Genomic DNA, 25,412 nt, shown 5'->3' on the forward strand with positions numbered 1-25,412 from the left:
ATGCCCCCTCCGGGCTCTGTATGAGTCACAGACTGAGCTTCTCTCAGCCTATTACATGCTGGTTAGCAGCCATGTTTTTTGTTTGTAAACACTGCCTAAAACTGGCAATTACAAGCCAGGATTGCAACAGGTAGTGGCAGAAACAGCAAAGAGGGGCCCAGGAGAGCATAATTAATAGAATGGTATGCTTTTTATTGTAAGAATTTTAGAGTACAGATTCTCTTTAAGAAAATAGAACAAGCAGGCATATCAAAAATCAGATGAAATCAAGGATTCCAATGGCATAAATACATATAAATGTCAACAGTATAGTTAGAAGGAGAAATACATTGATCATGGCCTAATAATTAGTGTTCTATGTAGCCTCAGAGGACCTGCTAATAGAGTTCTAACAGAGTTTATCCAAGGAGCCTATTTTTGCAGAAGCGGTGTCATTTTACTGGGGGGATGGAAAGAGTCCTTCTCATTAAGAGACTTGCTAAAAACAATAACAGTCTGAGAAATGTCTTCACAAAGAAAATATCTCATCTGTTAAGCCTCGTACACAGGGATTAGTACATGATTCGTTGGACAAAAGTGCCATGCTGGCACTGTACAAATGTGTTACTAGCCTCCAGAATAGTGACACGTCTGTTGCTAGTGGGGGGGCAGAGTAGAGGGACAAAAAGCAACAGAGGGTGGGGGAGAATAATGCAATCGGATTGGGCTCTGGCATCGGCATGCCGGATCTTTAGCAGACATCATGTGACCACAGTACACAAGCTGGTTTCTTTCAAGTTTCTTGCGCGAGGTGGACTTTATCATTCGCCACAGCAGAGTACAAACCAGCGCAGGTACATAGCTCAAGTCAAATAGAGAGATAAGATGTGTAAAGTCAATGAGTGTTTTCACAACTAGAAAATTAATCACAAATTTCTAAAAGGATTGTGTGAGTGGACATAGTCATAGCACATACCAAATATCAGCAAATTTCCACTTCACATCTAGGACCGGTCAGAGAATAGGTAAGTTTGGTCTGTAATGTGATACGTTTGATCCATGACAAACAATTGCATTTTATTTTAACCCTCTGGGCGATACAATTGCATCGCCCAGGAGGGGGCGCAGCACTTTTTTTAAAATGTTTTCTTTTTTAAATCATGTAGCGAGCCCTGGACTCGCTACATGATAGCCGCTGCGCAGCGGCACCCCCCCCCCCCCAATCCGATCGCCTTCGGCGATCAGAGTAAGCAGGAAATCCCGTTCAGAACGGGATATCCTGCTGGGCTTCCCCGGTCGCCATGGCGATGGGGCGGGATCAGAGGGAGTCACGATCCACCCCTCAGCGCTGCCTGGCACTAATTGGCCAGGCTGCGCAAGGGGTCTGGGGGGGGGGGGCTGCGCGGCACGGCGTGTACCGGCGGATCGGCGGCGAGCGAAAGTTACACACAGCTAGCAAAGTGCTAGCTGTGTGTAACAAAAAAAAAATTATGCAAATCAGCCCACCAGGGCCTAAGAAATCATCCTGCGCGATATACCCCGAGCTCAGCTCGGGATTATCGCCCAGGAGGTTAACACTGGGGATACCAGATAAGAAAATATCTCCTCCCAGTCTTCCTCTAATATTTCAGAAATCCACTGGATCAATGTGTCCTTAATTGGGAAGTGTATCTTAAAAACTTTGTTTGTTATGAAGTGTGTGTGTATAGAATATCCTCATATTGTTTCTATGGTGGGCCTAGTGGCCCCCCTCCCTCAAAGCAATCCAAGGGGTCTAGTGGTCCCCTCATACAGCATACCTGGCATCTAGTCTCTTCCCCCCCCCCCCCCCCCCCCCAAAAAAAAAAAAAATTGGTTTGTACCCATTTTTTTCAGTAATTCACAAGTGGAGAAAGACAGCAATTTAAGAAATCATACCAGAAAAATATTAAAATGTGAAAATTCATAAATTGTTAAAATACCATTTTTAATTTTTGTGCTTGCCAATAAAGGTGGCCACATAGGATAGAATAAAATTATCCGATTTTACGGCAATTCAAAAAATAAAATTGCATCTCCCAAAAGAAAATTGAAAGCTTTTTTTTTTAGTCAACTGAAAAATCTGATTTCACATTTTTTTCGGTTTCCATCGATCCGGAATGCTGGAAAATTTTCTTCAATTTTTCTAAAGATTGTATGGTGTGTCAATTTACTAATTTACACACCCTAGCAATTTTCTCAGTGTTTCAAATCATTTTTAACATAATTAGGGAAACACTGAACATATGTGTGTGGTACATTGGTCACATTTTAAAAAATATTACAATCAGTCAGAAAAATTGATTGCAATTCTTAAACTGAACAGATATTTAAAAAAATGTATGGTGTGTGGCCACCTTTAGAGTGATCACATTAGATCACTGTCACTGGTCTACTGTATTTATCTTGGCATGTATTTATAGATTTCATTAATTTTATATTTGCATAAAAAAGAAAGAAAACATTGGCTAGAAATGCTACTCCCTGCAAAAATTAGGTATGTCAAACACCTACATCATTAATAAAATAAACAAAAATCAGAACCACCTATGAAAAAGACTAAAGCAGTTTTGCTATAAAATTGTTCAAACATGACACACTGTGCTTGATTTCTGAGCTGATTTGTGGGCAACAATTACATAAATGAGGCAACAGAAGCTGCTTTTTACAATACTGGCAGATTTAGCAGAAGATTATCAAACAACCTTATCACAACCTTATCACAAATTCCTACTAGCCCAATTTATGCTAGCATTCACAGAATATGTATAACAAAATCCAGAATGCAAGCACCTCAAGGCAACAATTAAATATATCAAAGTTAACAAAGATTGCAAACTGCAAATAAAAGTACCTTTTGGGTCAGCAATGATATGTGTAACTCCTAATCTTTGACAAACTACATGGAAAGCTTGGTTCCCTGGATTACACCACTGGTCAATATAATCATTGGAGCAGGTCCAGATCATGTTATTCGTGGTATCATAGCAAGCACCTACAAAGAAAAATCATAGGTTAAGCTCAGAAGGTGATAAAGCACCTGCTATATAAAAAACTATGGTAACTACAACAGGAAACGCAAAGGTCCCGTGTCTCTTACCAAGCCCAGTTACTAATGCCCCACGTCCAAGAGAGCTGCCAGCAGCATCAATGAGGTCGGCTCGATTTGTGAACTGCCCATCGGAAATGTTGAACACCAGACTGGAAGCAAGAACTAAAATAGAAATAAATAAATAGAAGTGACCTTACTACTTACAAAAAAATAAAATGATTAGCATAAATTTTTAGAGCCCAATTACATAATTTAAATATTGAATAGAGTGAAGAAAGGTTAGAATTTCTGTTAGGTTGTTACTGCTTTCCATGCAGTCAGAATCCCAGCGAAATGAAATGTTCTGCTCGGAATGTTTCCCTACTCTGCTGTTTATTGGCTGTAATGTGGATGTTACAGGTGCAAATCGCTACTTTTTAGAGAAAGGAAGAGAAAAATTACATTTCACAGTAAGAACATATGTCTAGCTTGACTGACTGCAAAATTATCTCATAGTTTTGTATTTATTAGTGGGAAGACTATGCCAATCTCCATCTAGCAAAGGAATTGTACACCCAGGGGGTGCTTAAGGGTTTTTTTTTTTTACATGGAGATAATCTTCAAATGTTCACACACTTAAAGAGACACTGAAGCGAAAAAAAATATATGATATAATGAATTGGTTGTGTACTATGAATAATTACTAGAAGATTAGCAGCAAAGAAAATATTCTCACACTTTTATTTTCAGGTATATAGTGTTTTTTCTAACATTGCATCATTCTATAATATGTGCAGATTACACAACACTCAGCATTAAAAATGATTCTTTCAGAGCAGTCTGTGAAGTAATGACATCTCCTCTGGCAGAGGAAAAGTAAATAGTCCAGGAACAGTTGAGATAATAAAAGTCAGATAACAGCCCTCTCCACGACTAACTTAGTCAGAGAGCTTAATGGCTTGTTTGCATAGAGATAACAATTGGAGTTTCTCAACTCTTCCTGTACTGGAAACAATTAGACTGATGTATCTGATCTTAATGTTTTATTTCTTAGCTGTACTACACATACAAATCATAATATCATAAATTTGTTTTCGCTTCAGTGTCTCTTTAAGGGTGTTTGGTTTGGTAAGAAAGATGACCCTGATGAGTAACGCACATAAATGCCTTACAGACAGTAGCCATTTTTTTTTTATAAAATACTAAAATGTCATCACCAGTATGAACAGCAGAAGCTGCATGGGCTTTTTCCTACAGTAAACAGAACACGGTCCAGGAGCCTACTCTATTCTATTGAGGGGTGAGGATGAGCAGGAAGCTTCCACTGCATTCATAACACTTCACAAAGGATTGTTATCAACCACCTCAACCAAATCTAAGGATAGCTATAGACAAAACATTTTTGTCCAATATAATCACGTGCAATTGCTTTGGTCAAGAAAAATCTAAAGTGTATACGTGGCTTATTTGACAAAGTACTTTCAAAATTATTTTATATAACTCCTGGTAAGAGAAAGACAGCAAGGCGTCAATGTAGTTCAGCACCTGATTCTTTTTGTACTTTACGTGAGTTGTGTGAGCTGTAGAACAGACTGCTGTTTGGAATTTTGTTCAGTCACACAACTTTGAGGCCATGTTGTATTTCTATGACCATACACTGCACTGCCTCATGTTAAAATGGCACTGTCGTGACAAATAGTAGAGTGCAGTAAATAATTCAGGATACCCACTCAATTTTAATTGTTCAAGCATTGTTTAGGCATCACAGTAGATCGATAGATAGATAGATAGATAGATAGATAGATAGGATAGATAGATAGATAGGAGTGGTGTGCAATGCAACTGAGGGTGTCCAGTTCCTTCCAAATGTATAAGCAAAAAGTCCTGGAGTTGCAGCACAAAGCTCGTATTTACTTAGCAAACAAAAGCAATACAGCAGCTGCTGTATTGCTTTTGTTTGCTTAATAAATATGAGCTTTGTGCTGCAACTCCAGGACTCTTTGTGTACATGTTTAGCATAGGCTGTTTAGCTATGCAGAATTACACATATACACACATTTTAAAATGACTAAGGGCCCATTTCCACTGGCTGCGTTGCTACGCGGAAACCGCTCCGCATCGCAACACAAGGAAACTGCAACCAATTCACGTCAATGGTGTATTTTCCATTGACGTGAATTTACCTACGCGATCCAGCGCGATGCGACGCGGGGTAAATTATGGATAGCATGCTGCAGTTTTCCGCAGCAAGCATCAGAGTCCCCATAGCCGCCGATGGGAAGCCACAGGACGCCGCATACGGTTGTACGGTAGACAACCGGAAGTACTTGCTGAGGGATGAGAGGTGATGCGGGGATTGCCTCGCATCCAAAACGCCAGTGGAAACAGGCCCTAAATCCTATATAATAAAACCCCTGTGTCCTGTCCCTGTGTGTGTGTGTCCGTGCTTCCAGACTTGACAGTTTGCTGTCTGTGAACCTCATTGCATTGTGGGAAGTCCAAAGTTACACTTACCGGTAACTGAATTTCCATGTAGTACCACATGATAGGGGCTGGAGATTACTTCTCCTTCCTGAACGGGACAGGAAATGCAGTAAGGCTTTAAAAGCACGTCACACCATGCAGAACTCAGTGTATTTTCCAATTATCTTGTCATATTGCATGTGTACATACTTAATCTCTACTTTAATCACCATTCCGGGCGGGTATTAGTAGACCCATCATGTGGTACTACATGGAAATTCAGTTACCGGTGAGTGTAACTTTGGTCTTCCATTAGTCCCACATGACGGGGGCTGGAGAGACTTCCAGATTACTACCTCCTCAGGGCGGACCACTGCGGACAGAACCTTAATTCCAAAAGCCATGTCTTGATTCGACTGCAGATCTAGGCGATAATGCTTTATAAAAGTGTGAAAAGAAGACCATGCGGCTGCTTTGCAAATTTGAGAGATGAAGCGGATGCCTTTTCTGCCCAAGAGGATACTGCTCTCGTAGAATGTGCCTTCAAGCCTACTGGAGGCACCAAGTCTGAACTAGTAGAAGCTAATGAAAGTGTTTCAGTCAACCAATTGCTTAAAGAGAACCCGAGGTGGGAATTACTTTTACTATTGGGGCACAGAGGCTGGTTGTGCGCACTAAGACCAGCCTCTGTTGCCCCATCGTGTGTCTCCATGTCCCCCCTGCTCGCCGCTATACCCCCCGCATTGCTGGCGACACGCAGCGTGTCGCCAGCTCAATGTTTACCTTGCGCTGTCAGTCAGCGCTGCTCCCCTGCCTCCTCCGCATCGGCGCACCCGCCCGTGTCCCTTCCCTCCGGCTGATAGGAGGGAAGTGACGCGGCGGGTGGCGCCGATGCGGAGGAGGCGGGGGAGCGGCGCTGACTGACAGCGCAAGGTAAACATTGAGCTGGCGACACAGCCAGCAATGCGGGGGGTATAGCGGCGAGCAGGGGGGACATGGAGGCACACGATGGGGCAACAGAGGCTGGTCTTAGTGCGCACAACCAGCCTCTGTGCCCCAATAGTAAAATTAATTCCCACCTCGGGTTCTCTTTAAAGTGGGTTTAGAAGCTTTAAACCCTTTCCTTGCACCTTGAAACTGTAAAAGAAGGGTACTGTCCTTCCTCCAATCTTTGGTCCTATCTAGATAGGTTAACAAACATCTCCTAACATCCAGTGTGGAAAACTTCTCCTCACCTGGAGTTTTCAGATTCGAACAAAAAGATGGCAAGACAATTTCTTGCTTTACTGGAAAAGAAGATACCACTTTTGGAAAAACTCTGGAGGAGGTTTAAAGACTACCTTCTGTTCCGAAATAGTCATATACGGAGGAGAAATACATAAAGCCTGCATTTCTCCTATCCGTCTAGCTGACGTAATTGCAATAAGGAAGCACATCTTCCAGGAAAGGTATTTCAGGGGAATGTCTTGTAAAGGCTCAAACAGTTAACCAGTGAACATGTTTAAGACTAAATTTAAATCCCAGCGAGCCATTGCTTTCGGCTTAACAGCTGATTTCCGTTTAACGGCTCTAACAAAACGCTTAATTAGTGGATCCACTGCTATGGAAACGTCAAAAAAGACTGATAACAGGGCAATATGGACCTTGAGCGTACTGAACTTGAGGCCCATATCAAACCCGTTTTGCAAAAAATCCTGAACATTGGGATTTGATAACTTCTCAATAAACCCTGGTTTGTCTAGATTAAATCTACAAAAAGGATTTCCAAATACGAAGATAAATGTCAGAAGTGACTTGCTTCCTAGATTGAAGCAAAGTCTCAATCACCTTCCCTGAAACGCCTTTCCTTTGAAGGATTAGCCTTTCAATAGCCAGGCTGTCAGAGCCAATTGCTCTGAATTTGGTTAATTGGCTGGTCCCTCACTCAACAGGTCCTGACTCACAGGCCACTTCCTCGGTTCCGCAATCGATGAGGACAGGAGCATCGAGAACCAAGCCCTTTTGGGCCAATACGGGGCCACTAATATGACATTAGCTGTAAGATCCTGAATCTTGCCTGAGCCCATTTGACTGCAGGAATGCAGGAGGACATTTTCCCCAGTAGTGACATTACTTGTCTGATAGACACTTTCTTTGCGGAAAGGAACTGCTCGACTTTCACAATCAGAGATACCACTTTGTCTTGAGGAATGAACGAAGCCTGATCCCTCGGGTCCAACACTATTTCCAAAAAAAACTCTCTTTGGTCTGGGATCAAGATACTCTGAACCAGTACAATCTTTTCCTGAAGAGAAATCGCATCCCGAGCAGTCAATAACAGATCGTCGAGATATTGGACAATGATTATTTCCTTTAACCTCAGATATGATATCACCTCCGTCATCACCTTGGTTAAGATTCGAGGAGCTGCAGACAGTCCGAACGGCAATGCTTTGAATTGCAGATGTACCAACGTGGACTGAACCCACACTGCAGCCCTCAAATATTTCCGGTAGAACAGGTGAATCGGAATGTGATAGTATGCATCTGTGAGGTCTATCAATGCGAGAAAACAATCCTTCTGAAGAAGAATTGTGGACGCTAATGTCTCCATCTTGAATTTGCAATATTTTGTGTACTGGTTGAGGTATTTTAGATTTACGATTGGTCGGAATTCCCCATTGGGCTTTGGGACCACAGCAGGCACCTCTTCCACCATGCCTTTTTGAAACAGATTTTTTACAGCCGATTCCATAGCTTCTTGCAATTGAGTGCTCTGACTCATCTTTGTTGCAACAAATTTTGTCGGAGGACGGTTGACAAATTCCAGCTTCAGGCCTAGAGCAATGATATTTAGAATGAAGCTGTTGGATGTTATCTTTTCCCAAAAAGGAAATACATTTGTCAACCGACCACCTTCTGGACCGTCATTGCTGGGATTGCTGTAAAAGGCTTTGTTTCTGCGTTGGATTGGGAAGGATTAAACATAAATCCTTTTGATTTATTTGTCTTTTGAGTCTGCCACTTTTTATTCTGATCTTGCTTGCCCTTAATGTTTTTCCTAAAGTTCCAAAAACTTTTTCTTGAAAAAGTTTTTTTTTCTTTGATTGAAAAACCTTTTTATCCTCTGATGCCCTGGTCAGAGCTTGTTCTAGACCAGAGCCAAAAAGAAGATTACCTTCAAAAGGCAGGGCACACAGCTTGCTTTTTGCTGTCAAATCACCATCCCCATCCCTTTAGCCATACAAATCTTCCTACACAGTTGATTAAGGCCACAGATTTGGCCGCAATCCTGATCGCTTCAAGAGAAAGGTCACACAAAAACTTGGCTGCAAGTATGAGAACTGAAACAGGCCCCAGCATTTCATTATGTGGAGTTCCTTTTTTAAGATTTGTTTCCAAAACTGTCAGCCAAATATTCAAACACCTTGCGGTACAAGTATTGGCCAAATTTGGAGCAAAAGAAGCAGCGTTTGATCCCCAAGCAAATCTCCAAAGTGCTTCCATCTTTTTATCTGACACGTCTAGATTTCCCGTGTCTTCAAAATGGATGGGAGAATCTCTTGATAGTTTAGATAAAGCAAGATCTAATTTAGGCATTAACACTTTTTCTGATTTGACATCGTCAATAGGAAACCTTTTGTTCGTCCTATGAAATGCTAATTCTTTGTCCGGTTCCTTCCATTCTTGAGCTATGAGCTCCATAATGGAATCATGAATGGGAAAAGGACCTACTGGTTCTAACAGTTCTTCATATAATTCGTCTTCTACCGACGAGGATTTAGGAACCTCAGGTAACATTTCCAATGCATCCTTAATGCATTAGGATTAGGACTAGGAACATTTTGAGGAGTTAAATTTTCTTTCAAATTTTTATAAGTCTCCATCTCTTCCTGAAACATAATCATCATTCTTTTTAAAGAGGATTCCCCATCAACCACGCGTTTAGTACAACCCACTGGTGTAACAATAGGGCCTGCAGCCCCCCCCCCCCCGCCCCCGGGGCCCGCTTGGGGCCGTTTTGGGGGGCTGGAGGGGTCGCAGCATGATGGGAAAGCCATGCTGCAATTCGGCGGGGAGGGGGGACGGCCCCCCCCCCTCACCTTGGGCTCTCCCCTCTGTGCTCCCCTCCAGCGTTGAAAAGTTTGTGTATGCAGGCGGCGGGCAGCACCAGATACATACCTTCCGTGCGCTCCACTGCGGATGTTTCTCCCTCTAGTGTCTGACGCGACTTCCTGAGGGGAGAGCCCGAGGTGAGGGGGGGGGGCCGTCCCCCCTCCCCGCCGAAGTGCAGCATGGCTTTCCCCTCATGCTGCAACCCCTCCAGCCCCCCAAAACGTCCCCAAGTGGGCCCCAGGGGGCGCTCAGTATTTCTGCAGGGGGGCCCGGTGGGACCTTGTTACGCCCCTGGTACAACCGTGACAAAGAGGCTTTAAATAATTATGGGAAAGAGATTTTTTGCAAACGCCACAGGACCTTTTTCTAGGTTCTGATGCTGGCATCCTTTTTCGAATCCTGTAAAAACACATAATAAATACAAGACCCCTCAGTATGGAAAACATAAGCAAACATATAAATCAGCAAACAATCATGATCAGCAAAGTTATATGACCTGCTCCGCTGAAGTTGTTGCTGAGCTGTCCCGGCCCTGAGAGGACTCTGCTGCGCTCTCCATGGCTGCTTTAGGGACGGAGTGCTGGCGAGACAAAGTTAAATAGCCTCCAGCCAGCCTCCAGGTGCGCCCAATCAGCTCCAGTGCACGCCGAGTGCACTTCCGGTCCACGCTGCCCACCTGTGTCCCACCAGGCGGAAGTGTGCGCCTCCAAAAGCCGCTCTAGCTGCAACCGCGGCTAACCAAAAGGTTCCTCCTGCAGCACGACAAGCCCCTGGCCAATCAGCATCCCGGACTTAGTCGGAAGTTGCGGACACCTGACTACTTCCGGCGGAAGAAGACACAATCCATATGGGACGCCAAGCGCACGGTATTTGGCGATTCAGAGCCGATGGCTGCGCTTAATGGGTCCCCGCAGAACCATCCGCATGGCACCCCACGCGAGGACCTGACAGGCTGCTCACCCCGAGACTCTCCACACCAGGATCCGCCTCACAGACATCCCCCAGACGGCGGGAAGCCAGACCTGCCTACTCACCCTCAGCTCACTGATGGAGCTGGACCTTACTGCCTCCTATCCCGAGAGGGACAGGAAAAGCACTGAGGTCTGCATGGTGTGACGTGCTTTTAAAGCCTTACTGCATTTCCTGTTCCTTTCAGGAAGGGGAAGTAATCTCCAGCCCCCATCATGTGGGACTAATGGAAATAACAGCTTTTTACAACTGCCAAGCAAGCAACATCTCCTTGTGTGCATATACGGCAGACAGCAGTGGAGGACGGGCGAGCGGGATGCATCTGTGCCCACGTTGCTGGGGGGCAGAGCACCAGTAGCCTAGCGCCCATTTTTTAATTGGCGGGCTTTTTTACTAGTCATTTATAAATGAATATTTAAAAACTAAGCTATTGCATTATTTTAACAGCATAGTTGATATCAAGTAGATGACAAAAAGAGATGTATCATCCTAAAAAAATTAATTGAAAATTATATGATGGAATCATAACCCCAATTTCAGACACAGTTTCCATCAAAGTGGTTATTTATGAAGCTTTTGAGTAGCTAAAAGCCAACAAGGCATTTCACAACTTACTCTTAAGAGAGGACAACCCAGTAGTTCCACCAAACAGAGATCGGGTTGCTGAACTGCCTGATCCACCAGGGGGAGGGACAATGAGAACCAAATATGTGCCGCATGTGTACATGGGAGTTTTTCTTAACATTTTCAAGGGAAGGCCACAACTTGTGTTTGCAGCTGTGGAAAAAAAAAAGGACAAGTTACACAGGACATATTGATATTTTAACTGACATCGTAGATTTCCTCATGTGCACTAGAGATCAGTGTTGGAAGACTGGTTGTTTAATTATTTATTTTCTATTTAGACTCAAATGTGCTTAAAAGTGCATTTATCGTTTTGAACATGTTTACAAGGAATGGAAATCTGTCCCAACTGAGCATTATATGTAAGTGAGCCACAGATTTCAATTCAATGTTTCTAAAGTAGCTTGCGGGAAGACCTTGAATCAACTTCCGGGAACTGCCACCAGATGCTGCCTATCGCATGTCAGGAGCGCTCTGAAAAATCATTAGTGTACGCTTGTAGTCAAAGGAAAGGGCCACTTACTGTAGGTCACTTGTATATATGGTTTGTTATAAAATCTATATTTTAAGTGTTTTATCTGCTCCTGCATGAATAGCTGCTCCCTTGTAAACAAATGTCTGAGATGATACCCCACCTCATAACTTGCCCTTGTTTTAGCCTCTTGCCCTCTGCAAACACATTTTCTGCTCTATGAGAAAATCCACTCAATGTCACTTCTTTGGAAGTGGAGAACCTACGTAATCAAAATAAATGATTTATGAACTATTATATAGATAATGGTAAGAAGAGTAAAAATAACTAGTGTCACAGAATAACTCAATAACAGCAGAATAAGATGACAGAAACTGGACAGCCATATTTCCTGTATGTGCAGCCTGACTGAGTGGCTGAAATCGGACAGAGCTCAAATGTTGCAACAGTACACCGACCATTACTGCCTCATTAAAATCAGATTAAAATGTACCTGAATGGTCAAGTGAAATGATGATAAACATGGATTTGTGTAGTACCTATTCAACTAAGAGCTTGCCCGTGTTCAGCCTACATTTTTTTTCTTTGCACTGCAAGAGTTAATAGAGCTGTGATTCTATCTATAAAAGTGAGGTAGTTGAAAAGCAGTCAAATGCAGCTCAGGCTCTCCTGAAAAGTAAATGGCAAAAACCGCATCTGTCTGCACACAGACTTCTGATAAGGACAGCGTGCTGAAAACATTAAATGGTAATTCCTTTTCTCCCCAGAGCTAAATAAACCAGATTCTACCTCACTCTGTCATGGCTGCTGTTAAAAACTTCACATTTCAATTGCAGCCCTTAAAGAGACTCTGTAACAAAAATTGCATCCTGTTTTTTATCATCCTACAAGTTCCAAAAGTTATTCTAATGTGTTCTGGCTTACTGTAACACTTTCTGCTATCACAGTCTCTGTAATAAATCAATGTATCTTTCCCCTGTCAGACTTGTCGGCCTGTGTCTGGAAGGCTGCCAAGTTCTTCAGTGTTGTGGTTCTGCTATGAACTCCCCCTTTAAGGCCCCTCTCTGCACACTGCCTGTGTGATATTTAGATTAGTGCAGCTTCTCTCTGCTCTCTTATCTTTTACAAGCTGGATAAATCGTCCTCTGAGCTGGCTGGGCTTTCACATACTGAAGAATTACAGACAAGGGCAAAGCTGTTTGCAGGAAGAAACAAGCAGCCTGAAACTTCAGTGCATGAGAGATGCAGGGGGAAAGAAACACACAAATGATCTCTTGAGATTCAAAAGGAAGGGTGTATACAGCCTGCTTGTGTATGGATGTAATTTCTATGTGTGGACATACTGTACATCAACCTACTTCCTGTTTTGGTGGCCATTTTGTTTGTTTATAAACAAACTTTTTAAAACTGTTTTTAACCACTTTTAATGCGGCGGGGAGCGGCGAAATTGTGACAGAGGGTAATAGGAGATGTCCCCTAATGCACTGGTAGGTTTACTTTTGTGCGATTTTAACAATACAGATTCTCTTTAAACCAAAAGTAGGAACATGAGACTAAAGGAAAAATCTTTCTACCTTGACTATTGCATACACAAATTATCTCAAATTCATTTTTAGCACAGGTTTGCTCAAGGAGTAACAGCAAGTTTGTGTTATCAAGTAGCCATAACCCCGTATGGACATTTATACAGTGGGTTGCAAAAGTATTCGGCCCCCTTGAAATTTTCCACATTTTGTCACATTACTGCCACAAACATGAATCAATTTCATTGGAATTCCACATGAAAGACCAACACAAAGTGGTGTACACATGAGAAGTGGAACGAAAACCATACAGGATTCCAAACATTTTTTAAAAATAAATAACTGCAAAGTGGTGTGTGTATAATTATTCGGCCCCCTTTGATCTGAGTGCAGTCAGTTGCCTATAGACATTGCCTGATGAGTGCTAATGACTAAATAGAGTGCACCTGTGTGTAATCTAATGTCAGTACAAATACAGCTGCTTTGTGAGGGCCTCAGAGGCTGTCTAAGAGAATATTGGGAGCAACAACACCGTGAAGTCCAAAGAACACACAAGACAGGTCAGGTATCAAGTTATTGAGAAATTGAAAGCAGGCTTAGGCTACAAAAAGATTTCCAAAGCCTTGAACATCCCACGGAGCACTGTTCAAGCGATCATTCAGAAATGGAAGGAGTATGGCACAACTGTACACCTACCAAGACAAGGCCATCCACCTAAACTCACAGGCCGAACAAGGAGAGCGCTGATCAGAAATGCAGTCAAGAGGCCCATGGTGACTCTGGACGAGCTGCAGAGATCTACAGCTCAGGTGAGAGACTCTGTCCATAGGACAACTATTAGTCATGCATATGCCTGCTTTGAATTCAGATTCATGTAAAAATGCGTATATACAATGTTACAGTTCCTTTGTTATCTGCCTTACATATCTTTCAATAAAAATGATTGTTGAACTATTAGTTATTCCACTGTACAAAGTTGGCCTTTATGGAAGAGTGGCAAGAAGAAAGGCATTGTTAACAGAAAGCATAAGAAGTCCCGTTTGCAGTTTGCCACAAGCCATGTGGGGACACAGCAACCATGTGGAAGAAGGTACTCTGGTCAGATGAGACCAAAATGGAACTTTTTGGCCAAAATACAAAATGCTACGTGTGGCAGAAAACTAACACTGCACATCACTCTGAACACACCATCCCCACTGTCAAATATGGTGGTGGCAGCATCATGCTCGGGGGTACATCTCTTCAGCAGGGACAGGGAAGCTGGTCAGAGTTGATGGGAAGATGGATGGAGCCAAATACAGGGCAAACTTGGAAGAAAACCTCTTGAAGACTGCAAAAGACTTGAGACTGGGGCAGAGGTTCACCTTCCAGCAGGACAATGACCCTAAACATAAAGCCAGGGCAACAATGGAATGGTTTAAAACAAAAATATCTATGTGTTTGAATGGCCCAGTCAAAGTTCAGTTCTAAATCCAATCGAGAATCTGTGGCAAGATCTGAAAACTGCTGTTCACAAACGCTGTCCATCTAATCTGACTGAGCTAGACCGGTTTTGCAAAGAAGAATGGGCAAGGATTTCAGTCTCTAGATGTGCAAAGCTGGTAGAGACATACCCTAAAAGACTGGCAGCTGTAATTGCAGCAAAAGGTGGTTCTACAAAGTATTGTCTCAGGGGGCCGAATAATTACGCACATCCCACTTTGCAGTTATTTATTTGTAAAAAAATGTTTGGAATGATGTATGATTTTCGATCCACTTCTCACATGTACACCACTTTGTATTGGTCTTTCACGTGCAATTCCAATAAAATTGATGCATATTTGTGGCAGTAATGTGACAAAATGTGGAAAACTTCAAGGGGGCCGAATACTTTTGCAACCCACTGTATGTACCGTTATATGCAATTTAAAATGAAAGAGAATGGAAACACAATTTTGCATTTGATTGTTGGCAGCATAATCTCTCGTTAGGAAATTTTAGGGGTGTCTGTTTCTTGTACCAAGGCCCTCCTTTCAAGTGAAGAAGATGTTTAGATAATGCACCATCTAGTCTCAAAACTCTGTGGCTGAGAGGAGATGAAATTTTCCAAAATTATATTGCCCCTTGTCATAAGTCTTACAAAGTTAGTACGTGTTGGGCAATAAAATGTTCCGGGTCAGGCTTGGCCAGGAAATTCAACAGCCCCTTGTTCGTGGATGTAGAAAATGAATTGTATGAATCAACATCTGATGGCTACTAGTTTGTTCTAAATATAATTTAATAAAGAAAACCTAAAACAATTATGCCAAAAATTACTCAGATCTAAAACAGAAACTGGTTAATTAACTGATAAAACCCCCAAAGAGGTTACTATGCACACCAAAGACTTAATTTTTCAAGGTTTGATCAAAAATTAGCTCAAAGCTGTCTGTAGCCACATTAATCAAAATGATTGTAAATACACTTATGGTATACACAGTTGTGAAAAAGTACATACCATTTCAACATGTAGATATTTAAACTTAATTTCTACAATACTTATAAAACCCATTCAAAGTCAGACATACTAAGCACGGTAAATTTTAGTCCATTTTGTAATTCAAACTAAAAACTGTGGAATGTGGCAAAAAGTACATAAAACCCTACACCTGCAATTATCCTAACACCCAACATTAGAATAAGGAAGACCAAATAAGGTACAAATGCTAAGAAAATTATGAGAGAGGATTTTGGAGAGGCCTGGCCATGGTATCAACAAGTACACACAAAAAATAAAAAACCTTTAGTAATAAGGCTCCAGATGCTAATGAGTCTGGAAAGGGAAACCATGCCTAGCAATTGGGCATTAATCTCCCCACAGCCAGGAATATCCTCTACAAATATAGAAGACTTTCAACAAATGACGTTCCCAAGAGGAGCCCACGTACAGGGTGCAAGATGCTGAAAGAAAGTATTTTACAGGTACCTTCATAGGCCTCAATTGCTTTATCAAACACTTTATCAACTGTTTGATAATTTGCCTCATGGGTAACATCTAATTTTGAATTCACTAAGGTGTTATAGATTTACTGAACATTTTATCGATATAACATTTGATAAATATATAACACCTTAGTGAATTCAAAATTAGATTTTACCCATGAGATAAATTATAAAACAGTTGATAAAGTGTTTGATAAAGTTTAGTGAATTTAGGTCATTGTGGAGGTTACAAAATTCTTCATGGAAGAATACATTTTGTTCCTGATAATGTTGGAGACTGTCACACAGTTATAAGATATGCCTACTTGAGATGGTTTGTGCCATTATATATAAGGGATTCATCACTGAAACATTAGAAGCAGGCTATATCAGGAATTAATTAAGCAACAAAACCACTGCTAAGTAATTATTTTTCAAAGAATATATTCTGCGGATTATAAACTAACAAGACAGCTAATACAGAGTAATACAAGGGATGATCACAAAATGTACTTACAATACAATAACATGGGCCCCACAGCAACTAGATTGTACAGTGGCTGAGCCGAACCTCTGCAGAAGCCAGTTTGATTTTTAGAGCTGCATAACTATGAGGGCTCGTTTCCACTATCGCGAATCTGCATGCGTCCAACGCATGCAGATTCGCACATGTAATGCAAGTGAATGGACCCGTTTCCACTGTAGCGTTTGCGTGGTGCGTTTTTATGAGCGGTGAAAAAACGCACAAAAGAGCCAACGAATTCGCCTGCTAGTGGAATGCATGCGAATCGCCGCTAATGTATTTAATAGGGAAATCGCATGCGTTTTTTTACGCGTTATTTTACGCGATTACGCATGCGATTCCGCATAGGAACCAATGTAAATTAACACAGGCAGTGACATGGTTAAAAACGCACATAGCCTAACCTATGCGAAATCGCATGCGTAATCGCGTAAAATAACGCGTAAAAAAACGCACCTGCATGCGATTTCTTCTGCGGTGGAATCCAGGCGATTCCGCACCGCTACAGTGGAAACGAGCCCTTAACCAACAGCTTGTCAATCAACTGGCAGGTTCCAAATCAGGTGAGCCCCTGCAAAGTTCTCATTCAGCTCCCACAAATTCCAGTAACTGGAGAACACACATTTAAAAATAAGTCCCATTTTTTTTGGAACAACTTTAGTGATTACATGAACACTCATACTAATAAGGGGAGGATTCAGACATATGGGAGGGCATGCTTTCCAGAGAACTACTCCCAAATATTGCCATGTCACAAAGGACAACCACAATAACAGTGTAATGGAATAAATAAAATAAGACCTGAAGAAGCCTACCGTATATACTCGCATATAGGCCACATTTTTGAGCACAAAAATGTGCTCAAAAGTCCCCCCCCCCTCGGCTTATAGGCGAGTGATGTATGTTTGTTTAGGTATGCTGACTGGGCTACGAGGGCATACCTGGATCATGGCCAGCGGGAGCGGAGCAAAGTTTTCATCCTGGATCAGCGAGGAGGACGTCTTGGATTTAGAAGTGTGGGTGGGCAGAATGTCGTCCTGCCAGAAAGATGAAGCCGTTGCTAGCAACGCAGGCGGCGTTGCTAGGTTCCTATGTGGGTGTGTGCTAGAAGGGGATCATGGATCTGGGTGTGCGCCTGGCAGGGAGATGGAGCTGTTGCGAGCAACGTGGGTAGCGTTGCTAGGCTCCTAAGCAGAAGGGGGCGTGGCCTGCAGGCAATGTGAGCGTCGGCGATTCACGGTCACAGAGCCCGATGTGATCCTGAAGGCCATGCCATGTGGTGTGATCCGGAAGCCACGCATCTAATGCCCAGGAAGGAAGAGGAGGCTGGCTCCGCGGCTGATCCGAAAACAAAGATATGGCACAACTCCATCAGCCGCACATACAGCACGCCAGGAGGCAGAGCTTGTGCAGAGCGTGGAAAAGCATGTGTGCCTGTGTAAGCTCTCGCTGTATCATCCTTATGACGCCTCTTGAGCTAAAGAGGGCTCCTGGATTGCTTTGAAAACAAAGGTAAAGACTGGCACTTAAGACAGATTGCTAGGCTGATGGCAGGCAGAGCTTGTAAGGCAGGGTTAATCTTAAGTCACTGTATGCAGTATAGGTTATGTATATGTGCTCACCGTAATATTGACAGTGAGCACAAGTAATGCATACAGCCGAGTTGCAGATTCTACGGGAGATTTTACTTGCAAAGAGATCTGCCTGCCTTCAGCCCAGTATAGTCTAATTGTAGCTTTTAGGATTTTTCACCCCTTTTTGATACCTCCTTTGCTCCACCTTCTGCACCTAATCTAATTATTGAAATTCAGGAGCCACTGCATTTCCTACCCCCGGCTTATATGCGAGTCAATAATTTTTTCCTGGTTTCTGGGGGGGGAAGGCTTATATGCGAGTATATATGGTACTTACTCTGAAAAAGAAAGCTCAAAGGCAAGAGATCTACAAACATTCCTATAGATGCTCAGTAATGATATAATCCTGATTGCATGATCTTACCAAATGATGTAATAAAAGGGTAAAATGAGTGCATATACAGGTAGTCCCTGGTTAACAAATGAGATAGGGACTGTAGGTTCACTCTTAACCTGAATCTGTTCTTAAGTCGGAACACTGTGCCATCTCTGTCCCCTATACCTCCTTCTGTGCCACCTCTGTTCCCATGTGCTTTCATTGCCCCCCTCTGTGCTACCTCTGCCCCAAATGTGTCACCTCTGTCCCCCTGTTCTCTCTGGGATTCCATCTGTGCCACCTCTGTGTCCCTCTGTACCACCTCTCATCCTTGTCCCCCTTTGTGCCTCCTTCTGTCCCGCTTTATCCAGTGCTGGATCATAGGTTTGCTTTAAAATGTGTATGCAGAACTTGGAACTCTCTATATAGTATAATGTACTGCAGCAAAACGTTATTTTACTGTTTTTAAAAAACAATTTTCTTTGAACCTTTCAATTTTTTTATTGATTTTCTCAAAACCTATAAGGTCTGTTTGAAAAAACATTTTTTTTACTTGTTCCCATTTTTGTGCCGTTCGTAACCGCGGGTTGTTCGTAAGTCAGGGACTACCTGTACTTTGAATGGATACTTTAGGCAGTCCCTCATATTACATAGAAACAGCAAGATTGTACAATAAAGATCATTAATGGGCGCCTGATTAAAAAAAAAAAAAAAACTCTAAAATTTTCCGTGAAGAGAAGGAAATTTTATGTTCTGCGTACTTGCTCAGCCTCATTTAGTAACAAGAGGCAATGTTCTTTAGCAGGACATAAAATACAATTAATGATGAGGTTAGATTTTTCAACTTGATCCAAATTTGGTTGCAACTTGTAAGTGAACTAAAAGTGAACCAATCAAAATCAGCTGCAACTGCATTTGACTGGTTCAGTTTCAAATCTTAACCCTTAATTTGCAACCAAATTTGCATCAGTTCAAAATCTATGATTCCTTGCAGTGTAGCAATTCATAGTGACTATTGAGCATCGTAACTGTACTCACCAGTTTGGTCTTCTTTCAGAGTATTGGAGATTGTCGATCCAGTCAGGGCAGCGAGGGTGGCAGAAGGAGAAGCTCTGTATCTAGACAATCGACTCAGCAGCATTTCATTAATACTTTTTGCTGACTCCCCCTCTTTCCTCATTAGTATAATGCGCTCATGAAGAGGGATTGCCACATACACGCCGTTGTCTCCCTAAGACAAAGATTTAAACAAATGATTAGAGCAAACCGAGTTATCCAGTAGAAAGGTTCCCCAACCAATGAACTATTGACTTTGCTACTATGGTCTGTGATTAAGCACTGTGATGTCACTGAAAAACAAAAAAAGCAAGCAAGCAATGTAATTTGGTGTATACAAACAGAATCAGCCTAGATATGTGCTAACATTACTCAGCCAATTGCTTCAAGGAAAAATATACCTACTAGAAGAAGAGAAGGACTTCTTGCGACATGAATGATTGAAACACTTACCTTCAACAACTGACTGTTCAATTGCGGACTGATATATACAGTATACACATCACATCCCTCTCTACTCTATGCCTTCAAAAGGTGGCATATTAACAAGCTAATGTTATGCTCTTCATTTGTCAGCAGTCTTTGTCTTAATGCTGTAGCTGACTAGTGTAGGTAAAAGCTATGTAAAATGGAGATCGAAAAGTAGAGGACTCTTAAAGGAAAGGTTCAGGGAGGGTAGGTAAAAAATCAAAATCAATTTCCACTTACCTGGGGCTTCCTCCAGCCCGTGGCAGGCAGGAGGTGCCCTCGCCGCCGCTCCGCAGGCTCCCGGTAGTCTCCGGTGGCGCGCCCGACCTGGCCAGGCCGGCTGCCAGGTCGGGCTCTTCTGCGCTCCAAGGCCCGGAACTTCTGCGTCCCACGCCGGCGCTCTGACGTCATCGGACGTCCTCAAGGCTGTGCTGCGCATGCGCAGTAGTTCTGCGCCTGCGCAGTAGAGCCCGGAGGACGTCCGATGACGTCAGAGCGCCGGCGTGGGACGCAGAAGTTCCGGGCCTTGGAGCGCAGAAGAGCCCGACCTGGCAGCCGGCCTGGCCAGGTCGGGCGCGCCACCGGAGACCCCCGGGAGCCTGCGGAGCGGCGGCGAGGGCACCTCCTGCCTGCCACGGGCTGGAGGAAGCCCCAGGTAAGTGGAAATTGATTTTGATTTTTTACCCACCCTCCCTGAACCTTCCCTTTAATACTCTTAATAATAATCCTGATAATTTTAGGATAACTGCCTAATAATCAGCATTCAGTAAGTATAGCAAGACAATCTACGTATGTGTTCCATGTTAAACAGCCATAAAATATTAAAATGAAAGGATCTGAATGGCAGTCAGGCGTATTTTAGTGGGAGCTTAGAAATAGCAGCCTCTAACATTCTTCCTTTAAAGCAGAGGTGTGAACCTCAAATACAAATTGAGCCGAAATTGAACACTGGGACTAAGTCATGGGCCTCAACGTCTAGTGGCCACTTCCCTCGCTTATAAAGTTCCCTGGCATCTAATGGCCCCTCCTCTATACAGTTCCCTGGTGTCTAGGGGCCCTCCTCCCTCTCCTATACAGTTACCTGGAGTCTAGTGGTCCACCCTTCCACCCCCTTATACAGTTCCCTGGTATCTAGTGCTTTCCCCCCTCCCTCCCTCCCTCATATGGCTTCCCAAATGATCTAGTGGTCACCTCTAATATAGCTTCCCTTGTGGTCTGAAGTGGGCCAAACATAATGCAATGTGGGGAACCCACTTGCGGGCCAAATTTGATGGCTCTGTGGCCCAGATTTGGCCTGCAGGCTAAAGTATGACATGTACGCTTTAAAAGAAACCTGACATCAAATAAAGAGAAGAATTTATAGTTACTTGGGACTTCCTCCAGCACTCTGTAGGACCCCCCTCTACTCCATTGTCCCGAAGTCAGCTCCAGTAAATTCTTCAGTTATTAGTCGCGTTCCACTGCAAATGCATGAACCCAGCCGTATACACCCCCTGCGCAGTTTGCCAAGATAGTAAGGGCCGGTTCACACAGGCTTCTCCCAGGCTGTAAACGTCAGCCGTGGTGCTCTTCGTTAAGCTCTTCCCATTCAAATGAATGGGCAGAACTGGTACCTTAGTTTTCCAACGTTCCCACAAACGCAGCATTTTATATCTATTTTTTGCGTCTGCCCAGCACTTGGGCAAATCTGGAAGCAATATGTAGTTTCCAGGATCACTTTCCCTTATACCCGTGCAGGAATAAAAAATTAAAAAAAAAAAAAAAAAAACTGTCGGAAACCACTAAATGCCTGACAACACCTAATCTATAACTTGTGGCTGAAATGCCAAATAATAAAAATAAAACTTACATTTAATTCAAAGATGTCCATAAAAACAGAGTGACCCTTGGGAGTCTTTTCATTTAAACTTGCTGGAGACCAAATCCAATAGAAGTAAGTGCCATCAGAAGACAGGTGCACAGTAGTCATGTTGCTACCAATAGGAAAGTGATTGGCTGGCATGGTGATTATCTGAGCGATCTGAAAATGAATCATCGGGGTTAAAACCAACAGAGTAATATGCAGAGCGTTAAATTAAAAAATGCCGACGCAACACAATGCATAAAAAGTGAGGTATGTAGACAGACTTATTGCAGCAGCATCTGGCACTTCCATGGTGTCAGTGGGCTGTAGCCAATGTATGTACACAGATGTAATATCTTGCTTTGTGTGCTAGTGCACCCTTTCCATCTCCTGTTGTGATTTTTCATATATGTTAGGGGACGGATCTACAGATAGCATACATGCCTGGCAGGCCTTTGAATGCACTGCATCTTTACCCTTCCCATCCACACCTTCAAAAACTGTGAGCTAGCATTCTTTTTATGCATAATGGCTGTTTGCAGCTGCCACACAAATCAGCTGTGTGCCTGGGCATCCTAACACGAATGTAACTTCCAATTTGCTGTGGACATGTTCATGGTACAAAGTTCACAGCACAGGATGCTGCTCTCCATGTATTCTTTTCTTTTACGGCAGATGACATCATGCTGCCTTTCCATCCAAAGGAGTGCTCCAGTGACAGTGTTTCTGGTTGAAACATAGTCCCTTATCCAATTAAAGGGGAACTTCAGCCTAAACAAACATACTGTCATCAAGTTACATTAGTTATGTTACTTAGAATATATAGGTAATATAATCTCTTACCCACCCTGTTTTAAAAAAACAGGCAAATGTTTGTGATTCATGGGGGCTGCCATCTTTGTCATGGGGGCAGCCATCTTTTTGGTTGAAAGGAGGTGACAAGGAGCAGGAGACACAGTTCCAACTGTCCTGATTACCCCTCCCAGCTGCACACGCTAGGCTTCAAATGTCAAATTCAAAATGTCAACAAAAAAAATTGCACCAAAACAGCAGAACGAGAACAACAAAATCAGAAATCCCATCATGCTTTGCACAGCATCAGGGGAAAAAAGCCCGGGCAGTTTTCTCCTGTGCAGCTAAAAATGAGGCTTGTATAAGAGAAACAAAGTTCTGATGCCGTGAAACTGTTAAAGAAACACCAGGCCTTTTCAGTGCTGCTGAGTCGATTTTTAGTCCGGAGGTTCACTTTAAGTTTTTCTCCTGAGTTTTCTCCCAGATCATTTTTCAACTTAACTAAAAATAACTTTTCAGCGCCAACCAATTGAAAAAGTACTAAAAAGTAGGTAACAAAGTAATATCAAACTTATTTTGAGTATGTTCTTGCCTGGTGGGAGCTTGCCCAAGGCGGAAATAAAAACAACACAAAAAACATACTACCTGAACAAAATCATCCCCCGTGTTGAAAAATCCACTGTCCTTCATGGCTATGTTTATCCACTGGGAAGTTTTCTTCTTTTTAAAGATGGCTGTGACCATCTTCAAAGAGCTGAGAGCTGTGCTCTGACACACAGGAGTGGGGAAGGGGTGGAGAGAGGCAGGGCACGGATTGGAGAAAGGCAGAGAGTGGCAGGAAAGTGGTGGAGAAAAGCAGAGAAGGGGCAGAGTAACGCAGTTCCTAATGCCAAAGTGGGCGTTCTGCAGGAGTGCCTTTACTGCAAAGGACACCCCTTCCCCTATTAGGATGTCGACAAGCTGCTTATCGACAATTTTAGTAGGGCACAGCAGAGGGAAAGGGGAACACAGAGAGCAGCACAGAGATGGCGCAGAGGCAAGTCACTGAGCAAGGAACGTGCCTCTGTGTCCATTTGTAATATAGCATTCGCCTCGGGTACACTTTAAGCTCCGGAAAAAATGTCTAGCACTTGCATTGCAAATGGCTATTTTTATATATCTCTTTTCTACTTGATAATATTCCTGGTAGATCTTTAGCCATCATATCATATAGCCACATACTTCAGCAAATTTATTTGAACTACAAACTGCTGAACCAACAGCAGGCTCAGCAGTTTAAGGTTTAAAGAGAAATGCTACTGTTAATTCACTTTTACATTGATCTTACCAAGGCAATGTCCTAAGAGGCGCAGCAATGAGTCTTGCTTAGCACAGATACAGAACATATGAGAGAAGGAGATAAAGAAAACTCAGCATAGAAAACATTTTTTGGATAGCTCTGCTGAAGGGACTGTTCACTGTGCCCATGTGGCATGCACCCTGATGGGCCAAACAGAGAATACAAACTGTGAGGACTGCTGCGATTTTCTACGGGGCCCTTCTCATTGACCCATTCAGTTTAAGAATCTGTAAAGGCAAATTCTAACTGTACACATTTATCTGTACAGCAGATTGTGGTGCCATTTGTTTGATGAATGGCAAGCATCCACTCAGAATTGGTAGCGGACTCTGCAACAGTACAGCATATTTGTGCAATACAGAAAGGGTGCAGGTCCAACATGAACCCAGCTGAAGCCTTACCTCAACATCACTTTAAGGCACAGATGTCAAACTCAAGGTCTGTGGGCTGAACGTGACCATCCTTGCAGTTTTATGTGACCATTGAGAGCTTCAAATATGCATCATTGTATGCAGTAAAAGAATGACAGCACATTGCTTTCCCAGCCCAAGGAACACACTTGTGACAGCGTTTCTGGTTTGAAACACTGTTGGACATACCAGTGAATTTAGCATGGGGCCACCGCCTGAAATCCAAATCCCCTCACGTAACACCTCCCCCTTCTGCAGAGTAGCGCAGCAGAGCAGTGTAATATTTAACTGCTTCAGTGATGAGTCAGGACTTTTCTGTTCTCCCCAGCAGCTACACACTCTATATGTCCATACCTCCAGCTTCGATCAAGTGACAGGCACCTTGAGCCAAAGCTATGCAGCATAGAGCAGATGTGTCAGGAAGTTCAGAGGAGTCCCAAAGCAGCACTGGGGCAGGTAAATATTAAACATAATAAATGTTATATCTTAATAAAAAAAATTGGCCCACAAGTTAAGCCCAATCTACATGATACAATTCTTTGTACGATTCTACTTACGATCCGATTAAATCTGACATGTCCGATCAGGATTCGATTCAATTCAATTTGTCTTGCCATTGCAAAACAATGGCAAATCGAATCGAATCCCGATCGGACATGTCGGGTTTAATCGGAACGTAAATAGAATCTTAATCAAATCGTACAAAGAATCGTATCGTGTAGATTGGGCTTTAGACTAAGTTTTAGATTTTGGTCCCTTACATGATTGAGTTTGACACCCCTGCTTTAAGGGGGCAGTCACAGTAGCAAAATTACCCTAAACCAGCTGATCCGGGAGAAATATTTTCCTCTAATTCTTTGTACGATTCGATTACGATTCTATTAAATCTGACATGTCTGATTAGGATTCGATTTGCC

At 42.8% G+C, this 25,412-nt stretch overlaps 1 protein-coding gene across 2 annotated transcripts in view; it reads right to left on the bottom strand.

Annotated features, from left to right (window-relative positions):
• HECTD4 (HECT domain E3 ubiquitin protein ligase 4) overlaps nt 1–25,412 on the bottom strand; it is a 218,182-nt gene that overhangs the window by 121,941 nt on the left and 70,829 nt on the right. For both annotated transcript variants that reach the window (XM_068245864.1, XM_068245855.1), the window contains exons 7-11: nt 21,961–22,131; nt 19,626–19,818; nt 11,171–11,332; nt 3,098–3,211; nt 2,852–2,992 (exon numbers count right to left, since the gene is read on the bottom strand). In XM_068245864.1, the coding sequence (XP_068101965.1) occupies nt 2,852–2,992; nt 3,098–3,211; nt 11,171–11,332; nt 19,626–19,818; nt 21,961–22,131 (781 nt within the window). The remainder of the gene's footprint in view (nt 1–2,851; nt 2,993–3,097; nt 3,212–11,170; nt 11,333–19,625; nt 19,819–21,960; nt 22,132–25,412) is intronic.

This window comes from Hyperolius riggenbachi, chromosome 1, assembly GCF_040937935.1.
Source record: "Hyperolius riggenbachi isolate aHypRig1 chromosome 1, aHypRig1.pri, whole genome shotgun sequence".
NCBI lineage: Eukaryota > Metazoa > Chordata > Amphibia > Anura > Hyperoliidae > Hyperolius > Hyperolius riggenbachi.